This window comes from Pinus tabuliformis, chromosome J (assembly GCF_031772625.1).
Source record: "Pinus tabuliformis cultivar Carrire ecotype Pingquan chromosome J, CPIR1, whole genome shotgun sequence".
Lineage (NCBI taxonomy): Eukaryota > Viridiplantae > Streptophyta > Pinopsida > Pinales > Pinaceae > Pinus > Pinus tabuliformis.
Genome location: NC_142295.1, coordinates 81,079,282 through 81,100,396, shown reverse-complemented (window position 1 = coordinate 81,100,396; position 21,115 = coordinate 81,079,282). Strand labels below are relative to the sequence as shown.

The following is a 21,115-nucleotide window of genomic DNA, read 5'->3' as shown; positions in this document are numbered from 1 at the left end:
ACAATAATAGTTATCAGAGTTCCATCAAGATGGTGCCATTTGAGTTCTTATACGAAAGACCTTGCAAAACACCTCTCAGTTGGGACCGACTAGAGGACTGAGTATTAATAGGACCAAAAGTGGTGCAAGAGATGGAAAAACAAATAACTATGATTAGAGGAAGGCTAAAAGAAGCACAAGACCGACAAAAGAGCTATGCTAATGCTCATCGGGTAAGCCGAAGTTATGAAGTGGGAGATAGGGTATTCCTGAGAGAAAGGCCCCCAAAAATAAAAATTAAAAAAAAAAAAAAAAAAAGGCTAAAAGCTCTACAAAATTCAAAAAGGGAGAAAAAATTGTCCCCACGGTTTGTGGGACCTTTTGAAATCTTAGAAAAGAAAGGACCGGTGGCATATAGGTTTGCCTTACCTCCATATTTAGTGTGTATGCATGAGGTGTTTCATATTTAGGTTTTGCGTCATTATATTTCAGATACTTCGCATGTTATTGACTTTGATCATTTGCAAGTTTTGGTCAAGGGAACAGTAATGGCTGAACCAGTGCGCATACTGGACCAACAGTAATGGCTGAACCAGTTCGCATACTAGACCAGCGAACTTTGCAGATTAGATGATGGTTAGTAGACCAAGTTAAGGTCCAGTGGGACAATTATAGTCCTAGTTCAGCTACTTGGGAGGACGCCGAGGAGATGCGTCATCATTTTCCTTACCTATTCCAAGGACTTTGAGATGAAGTCTATCATTAAGAGGGGGTGTATGTAGCGTCCCGCTCTAATTGACTAACAGTGATATGAGATTAACATTTATTTAGCCCTAAGGCCCACACTTTATTATTTGAGGACCTCAGATTGAGGATCTGGACACATGACTCTATTATTATTGGTTGTGATATTAGTGGTTGTGATGTTTATGTATGATCTCCATTGATATTATGATGAAGATAGCATTAATGGTTATGCATGTTCTCTATTGATATTATGATGATTGTGGCATAAATGGTTATGTTTGTTATCTATTTGATGTTATGATGTTGATAGCTTTGATGGATATGTATGCTTCCATTGATGTTATGATGATGATAGCCATGATGGATGTGTCCCCTATGTTACCTACTTGCATTAGTTCTTGTTCACAATGAACAATGATGTGAATGACCAGATGATGGTAATGATGCTATTATGACAATAACTAACACTAAAAAACATTGTTACTGATAATTATTGAGTATGGCATGAAACCACCAAACGCACTCGCACATGACGAGTTGACGACACCTGGTTTGATGAAAATTTATATTATTTTATCTTTGAAATTCTAAGTCGATTTTGAAACCTGCTATATATGTTTATCTATATTCTGATGATATGTTAATGGTTGCAAGCACAGATTAGTTGCTTGGCCAAATGACTCACATATGGGTGATGGGGTTGTACAATTGGATGGAACTACATGGGAGGGATGGGACAGTGTCCCTGATCTCACCCACTAGCACTCCCGCCGTGACTTGGGCTAGAAAGGTTGAAACACCTTCGCCTTGAAGATCACGATGTCATGAGGGCAGGTCCCAAAGTTGGTTCGCTCATGAGGATTTTACTGGGGGGCGCGCATCAAGGTAGATTCCTTAATCCCTGACACCATTAGTCTCACTATAGCAGACAACATAAGAGATGATACTGGTCTCTGTTGTTGCACCTATACTTTCCCATCATAGCCACTAAATGCTTGAAGGGCAACTGGCATGGCACCCTTGGAACTTCAAGGGAAGTTCTTGAAGGGCACGACCAAACTTGGCACCCTTGGCATCACAAATAAATTGTTAGGCGTGACACCCTTGGAACTTCAAGGGAAGTTCTTGAAGGGCACGACTAAACTTGGCACCCTTGGCATCACAAATAAATTGTTAGGCATGCCACCCTAGGAACTTCAAGGGAAGTTCTTGAAAGGCACGACCAAACTTGGCACCCTTGGAATCATTAAAAATAAATTAATTAATAAATATAATCAAGAAATGAAAACTAGGTAAATTTACATCAAGGGTAAATGATGTTAGAAACCAAGGTAATTAAATCAAGAATAAAACTTGGGTTAAGAGGATCATAGGCAGAAACAAAATATTTTATCTTAAAAACTCTACTCTCCCCACGTTGAAAAATATTAGGTAGATTATGTAGTTTAAATAGGTAAAAATGGGAAAGAGGGACATAAATGTAAGGATAAAGATTAATCCTAAAATAGTTAAACCTAATTAAGAAAAGAGGATGGTGAATTAAAATAAGATTAACAAATTAAATTTTAGAGAAATGTAGATAACCTACATGTGGCAACAACCAACATAAGAATATCCATCTACGAGATAACTTGAGTTAAATTAGGGAGTAGATAGGGGATCAAATCTTGACTCATTAATTGACTTTAATAATGAACACAAATTAAGGAGTAAAAAGGGAAATTAAGAGACAACTAAGAGAAATAGGAATCTTGTTGAGGTGAGGAAAAATATTATTTTTAAATTAAAATTTAAGTAAATAATTTTGGGGATCTTTGATAAGAGAGTGACACATGGGTGGGTGACTAATCAAACTATTGAATTATCAAAAATAATTAATTATGCATGAAATTCCAAGTGTCACATATGAGGACTCCTATAAAAGAAGGGGCAAGCCATGGAATAAAGGACCTTTTCTTTACCCTATTGTTGGATGGATGGGATTATGTTAGATTAAGTGACTACAAGCTATAGTGAGTTTGGTGAGGTAGAGGACTTTAGAGAAGGGACTCTTGAGCCAAAGAGTGCTCTCCTCTACCAGCGAATACATTCCTCTATTTTACAACCCCATCACCCATATGTGAGTCATTTGGCCAAGCAACTAATCTGTGCCTGCAACCATTAACATATCATCAAAATATAGATAAACATATATAGCAGGTTTCAAAATCAACTTAGAATTTCAAAGATAAAATAATATAAATTTTCATCAAAGCAGGTGTCATCAACTCGTCATGTGCGAGTGCCTCTGGTGGTTTCCTACCATACTCAATAATAATTAGTAACAAGGTTTCTCAGTGTTAATCATTGTCATAATAGCATCATTACCATCACCTGGTCATTCACATCATTGTTCATTGTGAACCAGAACTAATGCAAGTAGGTAACATAGGGGACACATCCATCATGGTTATCATCATCATAACATCAATAGAAGCATACATATCCATCAAAGCTATCAACATCATAACATCAAATGGATAACAAACATAACCATTTATGCCACAATCATCATAATATCAATAGAGAACATGCATAACCATTAATGTTATCTTCATCATAAAATCAATGGAGATCATACATAAGCATCACAACCACTAATATCACAACCAATAATAATAAAGTCATGTGTCCGGATCCTCAACTTGAGGTCCTCAAATAATAAAGTGTAGGCCTTAGGGCTAAATAAATGTTGATCTCATATCACTGTCAGTCAACAAAAGCGGGGCACTACATTATCAACTCATTCCCTTGACCTCATCAAAGTCAACTCTCTTTCCCTTTGGTAGGAGCCTCAACCCATGTACATCAAAGACATATAGATCTTTATAGTACAACAACATATATTTTCATGTATCATAAAGTAATATAGGCAAATGTAACATCAACCTTCAACATCATTAATATGTGACTAAATATGCAATGTCTTCAAGCATCACCCAGCTATTGTAGCAATCGTATATCAATAACTATCCTCTTATCTTCATGTATCCTGCCTTTTCCTCATAGGCAGCGATACCATTTTCTTGGATCATGATGTCATCATAGGCATCTATCAAAGATAAGGAGAACCTTCAACATCAATCAGGTGTATCAAGAAGAACCATCACACTATAGGCAACTCAAGTGATCATCCATAAGATTCCTATCTACAATTTATTGATATCCCATGACATAGAGATAGAAATATGTAAGAATTCATCATCATTAACTAATCATAGCATGAGATTGTGCAATCAATCTCTGTTAGTATCCCATCTCCTTGATCTCACATCATCAAGATCAACATGCTTTCAAGCAACATACTAGATTTAGCATATCATGTACATGCAACTCAAGCAACATGTAAGTATCATCCATAACTTCACAATATGAACCTTGTGCATCATATAACACAAAATGACAACAACATATAAATGTCAACCAATACTGAGTGAGTCATTAACCATAGTATGCACGTCCTCTTCAACAAGTGTATTATGTAGAATCAACTTTACTAAGTGCACCTTAAGGAGTATAACAAAACTTTAGCAACATATGTGTCTTTAGCAGCGTCACCAATTATATATACTTTTTATGAACACCATTATGCAACTAGAAATGCTCACGAAATCATAAAGCCAACAATGCATTATTAGAAGCATAGAAAATGCCCCCCCTGGACCTGTGTCAACTATTCACTATTAGGTATGACCATATCCAGCTTCATTAATTAGGAAACCCATCAAAAGAACCAAAGCAGCAATGTCATATTGTAACAACTCATAACCATCATAAGCCAATACCAACCTTCGAAGTAGTATTTGAACATCAATATAGTGTAACTAACCATTATCAAAACCAAAAAGCCAAATAATAACTAAATGAATCATATTAGAACTTCTCCCTGATTTTATGCCATTGTTTCTTCATCTCAGATAAACATATGTGATTGTTTAGATCAAAACTCACATATATACACGACTTTTCTTCATAAGATCTATGTACATCAAGTAAAATGTTGAGTTTTTATAACCACAGCTCCCCCCGAGCCTATACTGTATGTTCATTTTCATTGTTATTACATTAGGTGCACTGTCAGTAATATAAGTAACATGAACAACATGAGAATCATCATCAAAGTATACATATGTATAGCTCCCCCTGAGATCATACATCATTAATTCTGAGGATCTAATAATCATCACCTTCTCTTTATGAGGTCATGTACCTCACATCACTTCTGCAGCCAATGTACTAGAATATAGACCATCTTCTTTTACTGTCTGAAGAAGAGGAACTATCCTCCTCATTTCTGCGAGAATTTGTCTCTTTAAACACGTATAATTTGTCTGAATTTCTATATCCTCTTGCTCCGACCCTGCATTTGGTTGATGTAAACACAATTACATTTCCTTTATCTGCCATTTGACCTACACTTGGAATATTTTACTTTAGCCTTTCAACTAATAAAGTATGAGCTATTCTTCTATATTTATTCATTCTAGCTCTACCTTTTCCCAGAACTTTTGTAGGAACACTATTTCCAAGAATAACCTTACCATTTTGGTTTTTCCTGAGAGACTCCATCTTGCTCTTATCTCCAATCATGTGATGAGAGCATCCATTATCTATATACTATTCATCTTCATCTTCATCTTTAAACGAGCAGAGAACAAGACCACGCCTTATTTGTTCTTCTTTCTGCTTATTATGAGAAATGTTGGAGGATTCAACATTTTTAAGTCTATCAATATTCTTATATGATTGCTTGTCATGTTGTCTATGAAGATTCATTGATTTGTTCCTGCATTATTTTTCTACATGCCCAAACTTGTTCAAACATAACATCTTATATGACCTGTAAGGAGAGCAGAAGAATCATAATATTTTTGTTTCATATTCCTTTTATTGCAATCAATAGCTTTGTGACCAAATATGTTGCAAATAAAACAATATCCCTTGAAGAAACCTAAGTCCCTGGGAGCTTATGTACTTCTTCTTATATGATTGCTTGTCATGTTGTCTATGGAGATTCATTGATTTGTTCCTACATTATTTTTCTACATGCCCAAACTTGTTACAAACATAACATCTTATATGACCAGAAAAGAGAGCAAAGGAATCATAATATTTCTGTTTCATATTCCTTTTATTGCAATCAATAGCTTTGTGACCAAATATGTTGCAAGTAAAACAATATCCCTTGAAGAAACCTAAGTACCTGGGAGCTTATGTACTTCTTGTGAGATGACTCCTTTCTTGAAACAATCTGCTTCTGCAATTGGTTGCAACATGTCCATAATTATGACATATAAAGCATTCAACATTATTGATCAGAGGAGAGAATTGATTAACACTTCTATAGTTAGGAGCAGATGATTTCCTTTGAAGATTTACTTTCCTTGTTTGTTGATCAGGTTGACTTCTTATCTCTTTATTGAGCACTTCAGGTTTTGCATTGTTACCCTTTAGATTCCTTGCACTAGCTTGTGAACTAGATTCTCCTTTAATAGTTTCATGAAAACCAAGACCAGATTTAATGGAAGGAGACCTTTGACTACTAAGAATGTTATCCAAAATCTTAGTACTATCTTGAAATCTCAAATGTTTATCATTTTCTTTTAATTTACCTTTTAGAATGTTTACCTCAACCTCCATTATTTGGTATTGCTTTTCCTTTTCAAGATATTGCTTTCTCATTCCTTCTTCAACCTTCTTCCTTCTTCCATTTGCTCCTTTAAGTTGATAATTTCTTCCTTCAACCCATTCTCTTGTTCTTCAAATGCTTGAAGTAATTCTTCATTTCACTTGTTTGACTTCTCAAGACCTACTTTTAGAGAGAATCCCTGCTTCAAGCCCCTCACACTATTGTTTAGATTCAACTGCAGCATTTATTGATTTAATATGATCCCTGTTATCATATGCATGCAACTTATCTTTAAGATTAGTAATATTTTTCAAAGCAAGATCAAGTTTTCTTTTAAGATTAAAACTTTCTTCTAACATGTCTTCTTTTGAATCAGTAACTCCATCATGTTCATCTTTACATCACGCCCTCATGCCCACCCTCGAAGAGAGAGAGCCCACTCTAAAAGAATTCATAGGACATTGATGTGACAAGAATGTCAATATTTTTTGGGAGTTTGAACCTGTGTTGAGGAAGGAAATGACCAAATATTCACACCTTCCAACAAATCTAGCGAATAGTCCACCAAATCTAACTCCATTTGCCATCAAAGAGATGGTTGAAAAGGGGTCGGACGAACGCCTGAATAAAAAGAGGAGAGATCAAAATGCCTATTCAACTGAGGAGCAAGGCCCTTAGCCTCTCAACCTCGAACACTCATTGCACATGCTCAAACCTTTTTCCCATAAATTAATAAGTATTATTTTTGTTAAGTTGTCTAAGTCGTCAGATGACTACAGGGTTAACTTGTGGCTTGAGAAACCACAACCCAAGGGCATCTAAGCCGCCAAAATCATCAAGGGATCGCACCTAGCCTAGGTCACACCATCCCTTAACATCGTTGTGTTTTTACCCACAAAGTTTCAAACCAATAACTTTCACATCACGGAATGACTTAACAGTACACCCCATCACCATCTATTCTACACCCCATAGACCATAAATTTAATGAGTATAATTATATAGCTATACTACAAATTAATGACTACCAATACTACTATTTCATAGCCATCTAATAATAATGAATTAATATGTTGAATTCATAACAAATATTTCTTGTTATGGCTTAGAGCCTTGTTATCTAAGTAATATTTTGATGACTAAATTATATTATTTCTTCTGTAGAACATAAAAATACTTCTCACATTCCCGGATCTGGGTGTCTGACGGCAACATAGGCACATGGCCAGCGGTTTGGATGGGCGCGTGGTTGATCTTCACCGCCACACATCCTCTCGCGGCTCTGGTCATAACTCCTCCTCTGCTCCAGCTTAATGAGACTTTAATGATGCCAGTACATCCATTCACACCGATTAATTTCTTGATCATGGCGCTATCAACTCGCCATATTCGCATTTATCCTCTCCGCTTTGTCTCCTCCTCCATTGCAATTGCAGTGGCTTGTTCTCGGCCTCTCTTAGGAGTAAACCAGGCTTCGGCTCGCTGGAGGAGCTTCTGGCTTTGCCCTCAAGCCATCCTCTGTTTCCCCTACTCTTATGCTCACCACCCGCTTGCTGCCCTGAGCACTGAAGCCAAGTCAGTTTTTTTCCTTCACTGCTTCCTTCGTCTTCCTAAAAGCCAGGATCATTCTGCCCCTCCAGCTATGCCGAAACTGCAACAACGGATGAGTTGCAGAAGGGGCAACTCTCGCGGGCAAATTGGGCGCCAGGCCGCCTCCTCCACAACAGACTCTTCAACCTCCTGCCCAGACCTTCGCTCAGATAGGTACCCTGCTACTCGGAGTGGACGGGGTAGGGGCAGAGGATTACAGATAACAGCACCGAGCTCCTTCCAATCCATGACCAACGCCGCTCAGTTACGTTTTCCCTGCAGTCATGGCACTTCTTCCTTTATGGCCACGGTCACCATTGAGCTTAGCGAGCTCAATTCAGGTCAAGGGGCTGGTTCCCTCAGAGCGACTTCGGACAGGCCGGCGGAAGACAAACCAGGCCCCATCCAAACAAACCTCGATCAGAGCAAAGCTTCAGGCTCTGGTAAAGGCAAAGCTTCTCAAAGCATGAAGAATCAGGCGGGCTCCTCTGATGACGACGATGATTACAAGTATGGATGCCACATCACCGAGGAGCCGCCTGATCCCTCTCCTGATGCTTAAGCAGGTTGGTTCTTTTTGGTTTTCTTGGACTTCTGCCAGCTCTAGAAGGTTCACTCATCACTATCCTAGATATGTTGACAAATGCATTAGCTCATACTGCCAGTTTTTCATACACAAGGGGCATTCTGCCAACCTTCAGTTTCCAATTTTGGTCGTAGTCACAGTTACCTCTGTTTTCAGTTATGGGTTGTCGTGTAGCTGGTCACAGCTACCAAGTCTAGCTTTACTGTCTGGGTTGTCATATAGCTCCGGTTTAATTCTCAATTCCAAGTTTTGGTTGTCGTATAGCTCTGGTTTAATTCTCAACTCCAAGTACAACTATGGGGCTTTCTGTATTTTTGCTTTACTCATGAACAGGCTCTCTACAGTTCTTGAGGGCAATACTCTACTGGATTTTGGCACACAGATTTGCTTTGCTTGTAATCATGCCGCAATTTTGGCCTAGCTCTACGAGGTCATGGACTCGGTGTAAAATATTTTTGTATTAATATAGAAATAACCTTATTAAAAAAAAAACTTCTCACCAAAATAAAACTAAAACAAAAAATCATATAAATATAATTGTTGTTATATAATAGAATTACAAAATAAATAAATTGCTATATAATAAATAACAAATATATTAATAATACAAATTACTTTATATTTTGAAGATATTTATGATACTCTTTAAATGTTTATACATAAATATTAATTAATTTAAAATAAGTTAATAAATTAAAAGATATGGTGTATTCTTTACTTGGCCATATCATATCATGATATGGTGAATGGAATGCATTCTTTACTTAGCCATATGTATTATGCTTCTCATTCGTATCTTTAGTGGAGATTACCTATGTTGAGTAAGTTTAGGCGATCGAGTGCTAGAGAGCAACGTTTTCAATTTGTATAATATTGATGCCAACTATGTAAGAGCTCTCAAGTAATATATTAACATTGGCTTCAAAAAAAGATTTTATACAAGATTCATTGGCTTCAAAGAAAGATTTTATACAAGATTCATTGGCTTCAAAGAGATTTTATACAAGATTTTGGTTGACTCAGGCATAAAGTCATATAGTGATGCATTGCTAAATAAACAAACAATGAGCTTCATCCTTAGTCAATGGTTTTATATAGTGATGTAAGATATATTAGTATTCACTGACCATGACAGTGTTGGTTGTGCACCTTCCCTTTAATTAAATATAAATAAATGGAGATTGACTAACCTATTAACCCTTCTTCTGGTTAAATATAGTGATAATATAGGAGGTTAAATATAGTGATGGTATGGGAGATATACTAGGGATAGTGCTCAAAGAAATATTATTAGATAAGAACACACCACATAATTATACTAGACTTTTATAAGTTCAACAAAACAATTACTTTCAGCTCAATTCTTTCAAAGTCTATTTGTGATTGATTTTCCAACTCAACAGGCATGGCTTTCTTATTTAACTTATTTTAACCCCAAATTTCATGTAATTGACAAAATTTAGTAAGAATTATCACTCACATCTACATTGTTTTATATAAAATCATTACCATTTACATATACTTTTTGCAAGTATATACATAAGTAAGCTTCCCCAGAAGGGGTGATAAACCAAGGTAATAAGAGTGATGGGACAACACACAGTGGTCTCGCTCAACAGAGGGGGAAGCAAGGTCGTCCCATCCCCCAAATGCATACACTTTACACGATGAAAACACATGTTGTTGAACTCATGATACCACATTCATTGTGCAAGTCGTCAATTCGAGATTTTTCCATGGATAAGGAATTTCATCCCCCTCCATTTGATCTCTGCACCATTCAACCTGCTCCATCTTGGAGACTTTTCCTTCAACCTTGCCTCACATCGTGTTGTTTCTATTTCCATTTGTTGTTTCCATATTTCCCTTCAGGGGTGAACCAAGGCCTCCAAACTTGGCCACCCTCATTTCCTCTGTTGTCAATGTTTCACCTAGAACGCAAGGCAAGTTCAAAAATAGATATAAGGTGGTATTTTGTGCAACTGGTATACCAATCGTCACTCAAGCTCAGATTTCTCGTAGGCATGGTGATGATAGAATTCACTCGGTTCGATTGGCATCACTTACAGAAGCAGGCGGTAAGTTTGTCTGCCTCACCTAGACCTCTCCACATTTATGCATTTGGACCCAGGGATTTTATTCCCTAGATTCTCTCTATCCCCGACGACACATGCTATGGTTCACTTTCCCTATGGTTGCAAAGGTTGTTGGTAGTTTTATTCTTCATTCGTCTTGGTGGAGGCTTGGCTTTGAAATTGGGGTTATTGCATTATGTCACATTATATGGTTTATTTTTACTTTACTATGGGTGTGGTGGTTGTGAGTCATTCCATATTTCAGTTGTCTTAGCAGGGGCCCAACTTTGAAATTAAGGGCGATGTGTTTATTGTTGGCATGTTGCCTCGTCCTGTCCTTTGGTTTCACCCCTGAGTCATCCCGACCAAGCAACTATGAACCTCCTGGTTTACTACACCGATACATTCACCCCCACTCCTTCCTTTACTTAAGCACTTTACACACAAGCATAGTCCCTTAGCAAATTGATACACTACCTCATTTGTTTTTATTATTATACCTAAACAACAAGCTAATAGTCACAAAGGCTCCTCTAGCCATGTTGAAGGTAATGTGATGGGTTGTTACCATGCCCACATTGCTACCCGTTGATATCATTCACAGATCCCTAATCCTATCTAGCTAGAATTGGAACACACTGCAACAAAAGCTATGGCAAACATGAAGAGCTTATTGATGCAAACATTTTGGCTTCCATGGTTGAGTTGTTTCCTTACCTGAGGCACACTCGTAGGAGGCAAAGCCAATCCTGCATTGTGGAGTTATATTGGCATAGTAAAGCTCTCCTCGACAAAGTATTATTGAAGAGAAACAAAGCAAAACCAGAAATTTCTTTACAGCAAGATGACATCCAAACAAAGCGCCAAGAGACATCCATTAATGAGCATCATGACATGGCCCTTCAGCTTGCCCAAATTGAAGCCATGCTTTCTTGGGACAAAGGCCCAACATCCCCAGGCACGAGCAGTTCTAATAGATGTTTTCCACCTCCACTTAATTGATACCATGGTTTACAGTTTCAACAAAATGTCTCTTTTTGGGTTTCCATATATCTCATGTTTATCTAGTTTACAGATAGTCTGGTTACATTTTTTATAAATCTAGTCTTGTAACTTTTTCAGAAGCTCTGATGTTGGTATCATTCACAGACTATGATTTAGACAATGTTGTTTTTATGTCCTTTTTTTTACCAAAATTATACATTTTTTACCACTTAGTCTTGTTTCCCCAAGTGCAGACCACGTCAATTAAATTAACTAGTATGGATGTATATGATGTACCACTTTCACTAATCATTAGACTAGCAAAATTTACAAAAAAAAAAAAAAAAAATACTTAATTAAACTTACTAATGAAGTAAATTATCAAATCATTGTTATCTTTCCCTCTTGCATTATTTTATACATAATACTTGTCATTTATGTAGTGTGTAAGTCAATGCATAAATATATTTACTAATGTAGCAATATATCACTCTATAACTCTTCCTTTTTTTTTACAGTGGAACTTTCATATATTTCTTCCACTTTTCTCAATTGTAGTTCTAGCTCAAGTAGCTGAGGGGATGTTTTTCTCCCTCACCAAGGTTCAATTCCCATTAGTGACATGTTGAGTTCACATTGAACGTTAAGTAGACTATTATAATTACCTCGAATCCTATGGTTGAATCAATTTTGTGTCTTTATCCACTTTAATTATTCTAATTAAAGAAAAAAAATTCCAATAAATCTAACTTAACATCTTCAAACATATATAATCTAATTTTTTATATACAATTTATTTCCTAATTAACTTCAACCTAACACAACATTGTTACCAAAAAATTTAATTAACTTGAATATAACATCGCTCAACTTTTTCAAAACATACATATTTTGATTTCAAATTGACATCACCATAACATCGTGAATAAAAATTCTAATTAAATTTAATAACAAATATAAATAAATATATATATAGAGAGATTGACTTTAACATATATATATATATATAAAAGAACATAATTATTACTTTTGAATATTCATATTAATTAAAATTATTAATGTCAAATTTTACAATAGGTTATTAAACATTTACATTAAATAGTGTCTAAGACACGTACATTGTCATCATATTGAATCAAAATAATTTATTATTATTATCCAATTTTAAGGTCACGGCCAAGCCAAACACCAAATTAGCACGAGAGACATCCTTGTTTGTGGGTACATTGTCATCATATTGAATCAAAATAATTTATTATTATTATCCAATTTCAAAGTCACGGCCAAGCCAAACACCAAATTAGCGTATGTGACCTCCTTGTTTGTGGGAGAAAGGACCCTCCTTCGCTCAACAATTTGACTGCCAAGTCTACGAAAGCATACATACTCTACCCCTATGGTTTTGAATCTGTGACCTCTTAAGAGGAAACACATGCTCTTAACCATTAGTTTTCTATGCACAAGGTTCACATATATACACCTAAAACAATGCGTCAAAGCAAGGTCATTGTAAATAAATTTGTTGAATATATATGTTATATTTTAATAGACATTATCTTTTAAAGATCGTGTTCACATTTATTTCGATTATGAATCCAAAATCCAAAGTATAGAAATAGAGCAAATACACCATGTTCAGTGTCAATAAATATGTTGAATATAATGTTTTTTTAATGGACATCATCTTTTGAGGATTGTGTTGACAATTATTTGGATTAAGAATCCAAAGTATAGAAATGAGCAAATACAGCATGTTCATTGTCAATAAATTTGTTGAATATAATAATCCAAAATATAGAAATGAGCATGTTGTAATCCAAAGTACATAAATGAGCAAATACAGCGTGTTCATTGTCAATAAATTTGTTGAATATAATGTTCTGTTTTAATGAACATTAACTTTGTAATCAATGCACTTTTGTTATTTCCAACCGCACATTTCCATTTGTAATATATACAGTCAATATGTAAATTAATCTTCTTCTTTTTTAATATCATTTTTCCTATCATAAATTTTACAAGAATTTGGTAGAAAATTCAAGTATAATCAAGTTCAATCCGATCCAAATTTTGTGCAGATGAAACAATGCCATTGTAAGTATTGCATAACTCTAGATTCAACAAAGAAATCAGACTCAATCAAACAAATAGGTGGTTTTCAACTTATCACTGTAAATCCCTTTCGCAACATTATAATAGTGTTTTGAAATGGGTGGGTTTCAACTATTAAATGTAAATCACTTTCGCAACATTATAATAGTGTTTTGGAACTGGTTTACATTAGTTCTCTTACAATAAATGCACCAGAGTAACTCTCTTACATAAATGCATCATTTCTCTTATCTTCAAGACAACGTTAGAGAGATTATTCAGAAGGAGAAAACTTGTTTCAAAAGCTTCAACAGTAATGAGTTAACAAATATAATTCAAAGTGCACTTGAAAAGTGCAAAAGAGCAAAAAATAGGATATCAGAATCAAATTGTTTTCTTGTAAATGCATGGTTTGACGACGAATGCAAAATGGCAAAAGGCAAGAAAGGAGAAGATGAATGTAAAGTTATATAAGCAAATACTAAAAGGGAAAAAAGATGAGTTCATGCAAACAAGGAGAGAAGAGTTAATATATTTAAGCAAGAATAATACAAAGCTTTTCTGGCAAGCACTGCAACCAAGGAAGAAGCAAATTGAAAATAATATTACAGCGAATCAATGGTTTGAATATGCAAGGAACATGAAAGGCAAAGGACTTCGTTGAACTTCAAGCAGAGTATCTAAAATGGGGAATGAACGCTCTTGCACTGCACATCATGGAAATATTCAACATCATTCAGCAAAGATTCCTAAGAGACTAGACAACTAGCCTAGCAATACCCCTTTTTAAAAGTGGAGACATTAATAATCCATCCAACTATAGAAAAATTATGATCAATCCTTTGTTTGCAAAGCTTTTCAGTAGCATCGTAGAAAACAGAACTAGTAAATGGGCAGAAGTAAAAGAAAAGAGGTCAAGAGGACAAGCAGGTTTTAGGCCAAAACATTCTACAGTGGATCATGGTTTCACGTTGAGACACATTGTTGAAAAGGTTTGGGAAGACAAAAAAGAAGTATTTCGCTGCTTTGTTGACTTCAAAAAAACATTTGAGACAGTCCCTAGGGATAAGTTGTGGCGTGGAATGGAAAAACTTCAAATTCTTGTGCATTATAGAGCCGTTGTCCATAGACTTTATGAAGAAGTGAAAGTCACAATAAGAACCTCAGCAGGTATTTCAAAAAGCTTTAGAAGTGACATTGGAGTCAAGCAAGGTTGCCCTCTATCCCCTACTCTTTTTGGTCTATATATTGATAAATTGGTAGAGTGGCTGAATCTGCGAGGTGGAGGTGGAGATGGTGTTCGGTTGGGGGATTTTGTGATAAAGCTTTTTTTATATGCTCATGATATTGTATTGATATCTAAATCGGCCAATGGATTGCAAATGCACTTATATGACCTTGAGCATTTTTGTAGAGCAGTGGGGATGCAAGTCAATACTAGCAAGACCAAAATAATGATTTTCTCTAATTAAAGGAAGCAGAGCCAGCATACTTTCTTCTTTGAAGACAACATTCTTGAAGAAGTAAATGAGTACAAGTATCTTGGGATTGATTTCAACAAAAAACTCAATTGGGAGGACTCCAGAAAGGAGAATTTTAGGAGGGTGCAAAGCATTATATGCTCTTCAAAACAAATGTAGAGAAGCAGAGTTATGGGATTGGAAAACAATTAAAGTGCTTTTTGGACTCCGAGTTTGTCCAGTGATGCTATATGGATGTGAACTGTGGGCTAGCAGCACTCCCGTCTCAAAGTGGAAACAAATTGAGAAAATCCAAAAACATTTGATCATGAGCAAGTTCAAAATAAAAAGTTCAGTACCTTATGAGATAATGTTGAGTGAAACAAGGGCGACTCCTATTGAAGCAATTGCCATGGTGTGGCTCATAAGATATCTAAAAAGAATTGAGCAAATGAGAGTAGGTAGATGGCCTAATGTTATCTTCAATGAAGGCATCAGTGAAAGAAAGAAAACATGGATGAAACAAAACTACACATGGATGCAAAAATGGAATGTCTACCTCAATGTTTGTCCCACAAATAGAAAAGAGATAAAGGATTTTGTTATAGAGAAGTTTCGTAAAAAGGTATGGGGAAAAGAGTTGGGTAGAAAGAAGAAATATTACATTGAGGAATTCAACCCTACGTGTGATCTACAACAAAAAGAGTTCATTGGAGCCAGCATTTCGTGGAGGGCTAAGGACTAACTCACATCAACTTCGGTGTGAAATAGGATGGTGGAAAAGGCATAAAGAAGCTTGGGAAGAACGGGTGTGTACATTTTACACGTCCGAGGCTATGGAATCGGAAAAACATTTCATTTTGGAATGTGATGCACTCAAAGACATCATAGAAAGTTATGAGAACATGTCAGCGTCAATTCCTTGGCATTGTTTTTTTTAGCGAGGGGATTGTTGGAAGGTTGGGCCAGCTCATCATCAATTTGAATCAAAAAAAGATTGAATTGCAAAAAGCGACAAATAGGGAACTAATGGTCTCATAGACTATTTTTAGTCTCGTGGACCATAAAATATCATTTCATTTCTTAAAATAAACGCACCAAAATATTTTATATATATATATTATTCAACTAATTCCTTGAATCATTTTTCTCTTTCGCAACATTGTTATTGTTCAAATCATTTCACTTAAAAGAAATTGGTTTACATTGTTATTGTTTAAATCATTTCACTTAAAATAAATGCACCAAATTAACTTGAATCATTTTTCATTTTCATATTATCAATGCCTCTTATCATTTTGGGTTATATTATCACTGAAATCAATACAACTACGCAATTCTAAATCTATCCAAATCATAGAAAGTCGATTTAATCTAAATTCATTGTATGATAAAATGATGCCTTTATAAATTTTACAATCAATTTAACACTAAATTGACCCAATTCCCAGTAAAAACTATTAAAAATTCTATTTGATAAAAAAAAACCTTGATCTTACATAGAGATAAAGTTAAAAAACTAAACTACCAAAGTGTTTTGAAATTGGTTTACATTGTTATTATTCAAATAATTTCACTTGAAAGAAATTGGTTTACATTGTTAATGTTTAAATCATTTCACTTAAAATAAATGCAACATATTAACTTGAATCATTTTCATTTTCATATTATCAGTGGATCTTATCTTTTTGGGTTATATTATCATTGAAATCAATACAGCTACGCAATTCTAAATCTATCTAAATCATAGAAAGTCGATTTAATCTAAATTCGTTGCATGATAAAATGATACCTTTATAAATTTTACAATCAATTTAACACTAAATTGACCCGATTCATAGTAAAAACTATTATTCTATTTGATTAAAAACCTTGATCTTACATAAAGATAAAATTAAAAAACTAAACTACCAAATTAAATGACTCCAATTGTATATTATTAATATCATAATCCTTCCAACCAATGCTTAAACCAGTGCTTTAAAATTAGAATGGATCTTGCTCTTGATATTTTAGTGGAGATTAAGTATCCACAATAAGCAACTCACATTCTATGGATCTTCATTTTGATGTCTAAGTGAGTTCTTAGATCAAAAATATGTTTGAAAGGGATTTAATGTGCAATTAGAAGCAATTTTTAAAAGATGGTTCTTTATCTTTAAATAAAATAATGTTGCATCAAAAAAAAATGCTATCTAAACAAGATTCTAGCATGGCTTGGTAGTAGATATCATCCTTCACATTGGATCTACTTCTTGTGATGGTTTGGCAAGCGTACTTATTTAGAACGATTTGTGCCTACTATTTTTCAAATGGAATTTTTTCCTATAATAGAATAAAGTTCAATGTAATGTCCCCAACCGCTTAGGAGGCATAAGACGGGGCTCCACTAGCCTAATAAGTTCCTGTAAGCTAAGGTGGGGGGAATTTAACCAAAGGAACGTGATTTGCCTAGAAAAACCATTGTAAATATTAAATAGATAAAAGAATGAGTTATATCCTAAGCTAATGAAAAATCAAGCTTAATTTTTAAAGTGAAAATTTCCTAGTCATTTTATAAAATTATAAAGGTAAAAAGTCAGCGAAAATGGACACTAAGTTATAAAAAAAAAAAGGAAAAGAGAAGACTCTTTTTTCATTCTATCATTTGTCATTTGAGATAAAACAATGGAATTTTGGAGAGCTTTTTTAGAATAGCTGAGAATTTGAGAAACCCTAACTGTTATTGCTGGCTTCGGTGTTGAAACGATACACCCTAGTTGGTTGAGAGAGTCGAATCACTCAGATTTCACCATTGTGCTACTAGGAAGAAAAATACTTGCAGAAGATAATGCAGGTAAAAGGTTTTATCAGTTGATTTTATCTTCTACTTTACAATTTTTCATATATCTTTGACAGGTTGAGAATACCCAAAAGGTTATCAAGTGTCCAAGCCCAAATTAGAGCCATAAGAAGAACAAGTTCACTAGTGTTGGGGCTGAGCATCATTGCTAAAGGGTTGGGTCCATCTATGCTACAAGGCTAAGTTCTATATTGTTGGAAAGGTTGAATCAGTTATCCTGGAGGGACGAGTTCTCTTCATTTAATGACCGGGTCAAATTCCCTTTATTTCCTTCAATTACTGGTTGTTTACATGTTAAGTTTTATTCTCTATGGGGGTTGTGCTATAAACATTCATTGAGGCTAAATCTTGTTGCCAAAAAGGGATCGATATCATCATATACAAGGGTCAAGTCACAGCCAAGAGTTAATGTCCAAAAGGGTGTGAGTTCATTCATTAAAGGAGATCGAAACTTGTTGAAGCTTAAGGTTGAGTCCCTATATTACATGTTGGGTCAAGTCCACTGCTTGTATACTCTGTTGGGCACGAGATTTATCTCAGATATGGAGAAAGTGGTGCTTGTTTGTTGAATTACGGAAGTTGGGTCAAGTTCTCTATTCTAAGTTCATCTCATGAGACAACCCTCTTATTTTGGAGATTGTCATTCATCATTCGAGTTGGTATTCTGAAGGGTATCTCGTTGAAGTACAAAATCGGGTTCATCTTAAACTACACTAGTATTCTTTGTCCACAAGATATTAAATTGCCTGAGTGTGAAATATATATTTCTGAGCTTTCATCGTAATTCTGGGAGGCTAATATATATAGTCGATGAGTAGTTAATGGCTACCTATGTGATTTCTAAGTTCAAAATAAAATTATTATTGTTGGTTTGAGGCATGTTTATAGTTACTTGGCATTGTACTTGTTATTTGAAGTGAAATATCAAAGAAAGATACTTTCAACTAGACACATTTCAACTATTTGACAAAATTCATCCAATACTAGACCCAGTAAAAGTCAAAATTCACCGGTGAGAAATTTGAGCTTTTTCTAGGAAGATATCTTACATTCAAGTTCTCTTCTCAATCTAAAACAAAAAGTTTCTTCTCTAAAGTGCAGTTCAGGGTTCGTGAGTGTTAATGTTCAAGTGCATAAGGATTTTCATAAAATTCAATTTCATTTGCATTGTAGATTTTTTTATAATAATGCGGGGAGCTCAGTTTCCAACTTAAATCCTAATTATTATGTTAAAAGATGGAAATCTATTCTGCCAAATTTATCATTGTGCTTTGCAACACTTCTTGAAGGTGAGTGCAACACCACACCAATTGGCAAAAGTGATAAAGAGGGAAACAATAACATCAAATAAGAACGCACTAAGCAATGGGCAATTGATGAGTTTGACAAATTTACTAATCATTATATTGTTACAAAATGTGAAAAAACAATGTTTAAATTGGAAACTAGGTCCCATGGGCAGTTGCGGAGTTTGACAAGGTTATTCATCATTGTATTGTAACAAAACGCGAAAAAACAAAGTTTAAATTGGAAACAAGGTGCACATCAATAATAAAACATTTGGGAATATTTCAACTTGTCAATCACAACCTTTAAGGATTATGAAAAGGGATAATGTTGAGACTAGGTAAATCCACTTGTGCTTAAGGAACTTTATTGGAACACATTCTAGAAGGCTTAGGAAAAAGCAAGGACATGCACACCTTTGATCTCTTCAACCTCTGGTACATCTCGCCACAAAGCATGTAAGACATGGTATCTAGCGTAAGCAACCCAATCAAATACCACTTCCCAAAATATATCAGAAGAGATGCCTTGGAGACTATATTGGCTCCCTCAAACCAACTCACTGCCATGTGAATATTCATTCCAACTACAATTTAGATGGTTCATTATAGTTTGATTTGTACAAGAAATTGTACACATTGTATACTTAACGCTATATTTATTCTAGAAATATACTTGTAATTCATGATGAGCTCTAGCAAGGCCTATTATGCCAAGTTAGCATCTCACCAATTGACTCCTTCCATGTCTTCCCACTGTAGTGTAGATTTGTCAAAGTCCTAATTTCTTCATCAATGATACAACCATGTCTCTACCCATAAATTCTACCAACCATGCATTGTCATTCTAAGTAATTTGTCGCCTAGTCCGACATCCTACAAAGATGCAACAAGCAATGGCACCATCATGGTAATTCATGACCTTGACAACATGGCAATTCATGAACCTAATTCAAAACTTAACACTTTTTCCACATATGCCAATGGTCTACATCCTTGATACCCAACATTTGCTTTAGTGGCTTGTGCAGAATCTACTTCAACTTCCTACAAAACATTTCCTTGTGCCCTACTCTATGTTTTCTTCAACCCCTCTACTCTACATTTCCTTTATCCCCTACTTTGTGTTTCTTTCAATCCTCTCTTATTCCACATTTCCTCCAACCTCCTACCTAGCTAGTGCACCTTGCTAGCACCCATCTCTATCATCGTCACTCTATATTTCCTTCAAGCTATTAAGTTCATAGCTCACCCTTCTCAATGGAAAACCCTTTGCTCATCAATTCTTGCAACATCTTAACGCTCCATTGCTTTTACTTTTACATCTCATGAAGACGACCTTGTAAAGCAAGGGATGGATTCATGAAATCGCGAACATTGAAATGAAGGCACACAATAGAGAGCATTTCCTTAGACGACTACTCAACATTTCCTTTAGAACCATGTTCTAAATTTCTTCCGATGCATGCTCAACATTTCCCCCCAATGACATTTATGTTAGTTTCTCTGAGCCCAACCAAACGATTAATGTGTCAATAAATTTTTATACCTAGAAACTTATTTTTACTGAAAACTTGGAGAAAAAATTATATCTAAAATCTACTCACAATCAACACAATTGAGCTTCACACAAATTATGCACACTGAAAACAAGAAATCCAACCACATAAACTTTTACACTGCTTTTACCCTAGAAAATCCAATTGTGAGGGAAAACTAACGAAGAGGGATTTTATTAGGCTTCAAGGAATAAAACAAGAAAATATTACAACAACAATTGCAGAGAATTTACAGCTAAGAACAACCC

At 35.2% G+C, this 21,115-nt stretch overlaps 1 protein-coding gene across 1 annotated transcript in view; it reads right to left on the bottom strand.

Annotated features, from left to right (window-relative positions):
* Window positions 1-3,704: 3,704 nt before the first annotated feature.
* The window catches only part of LOC149225609 (tRNA (guanine-N-7) methyltransferase), a 69,649-nt gene continuing 52,238 nt past the window's right edge, over window positions 3,705-21,115 (bottom strand). The window contains exon 2 of the mRNA XM_089377200.1: window positions 3,705-3,817. Within this exon, the coding sequence (XP_089233326.1) occupies window positions 3,735-3,817 (83 nt within the window). The 3' untranslated portion in view covers window positions 3,705-3,734. The remainder of the gene's footprint in view (window positions 3,818-21,115) is intronic.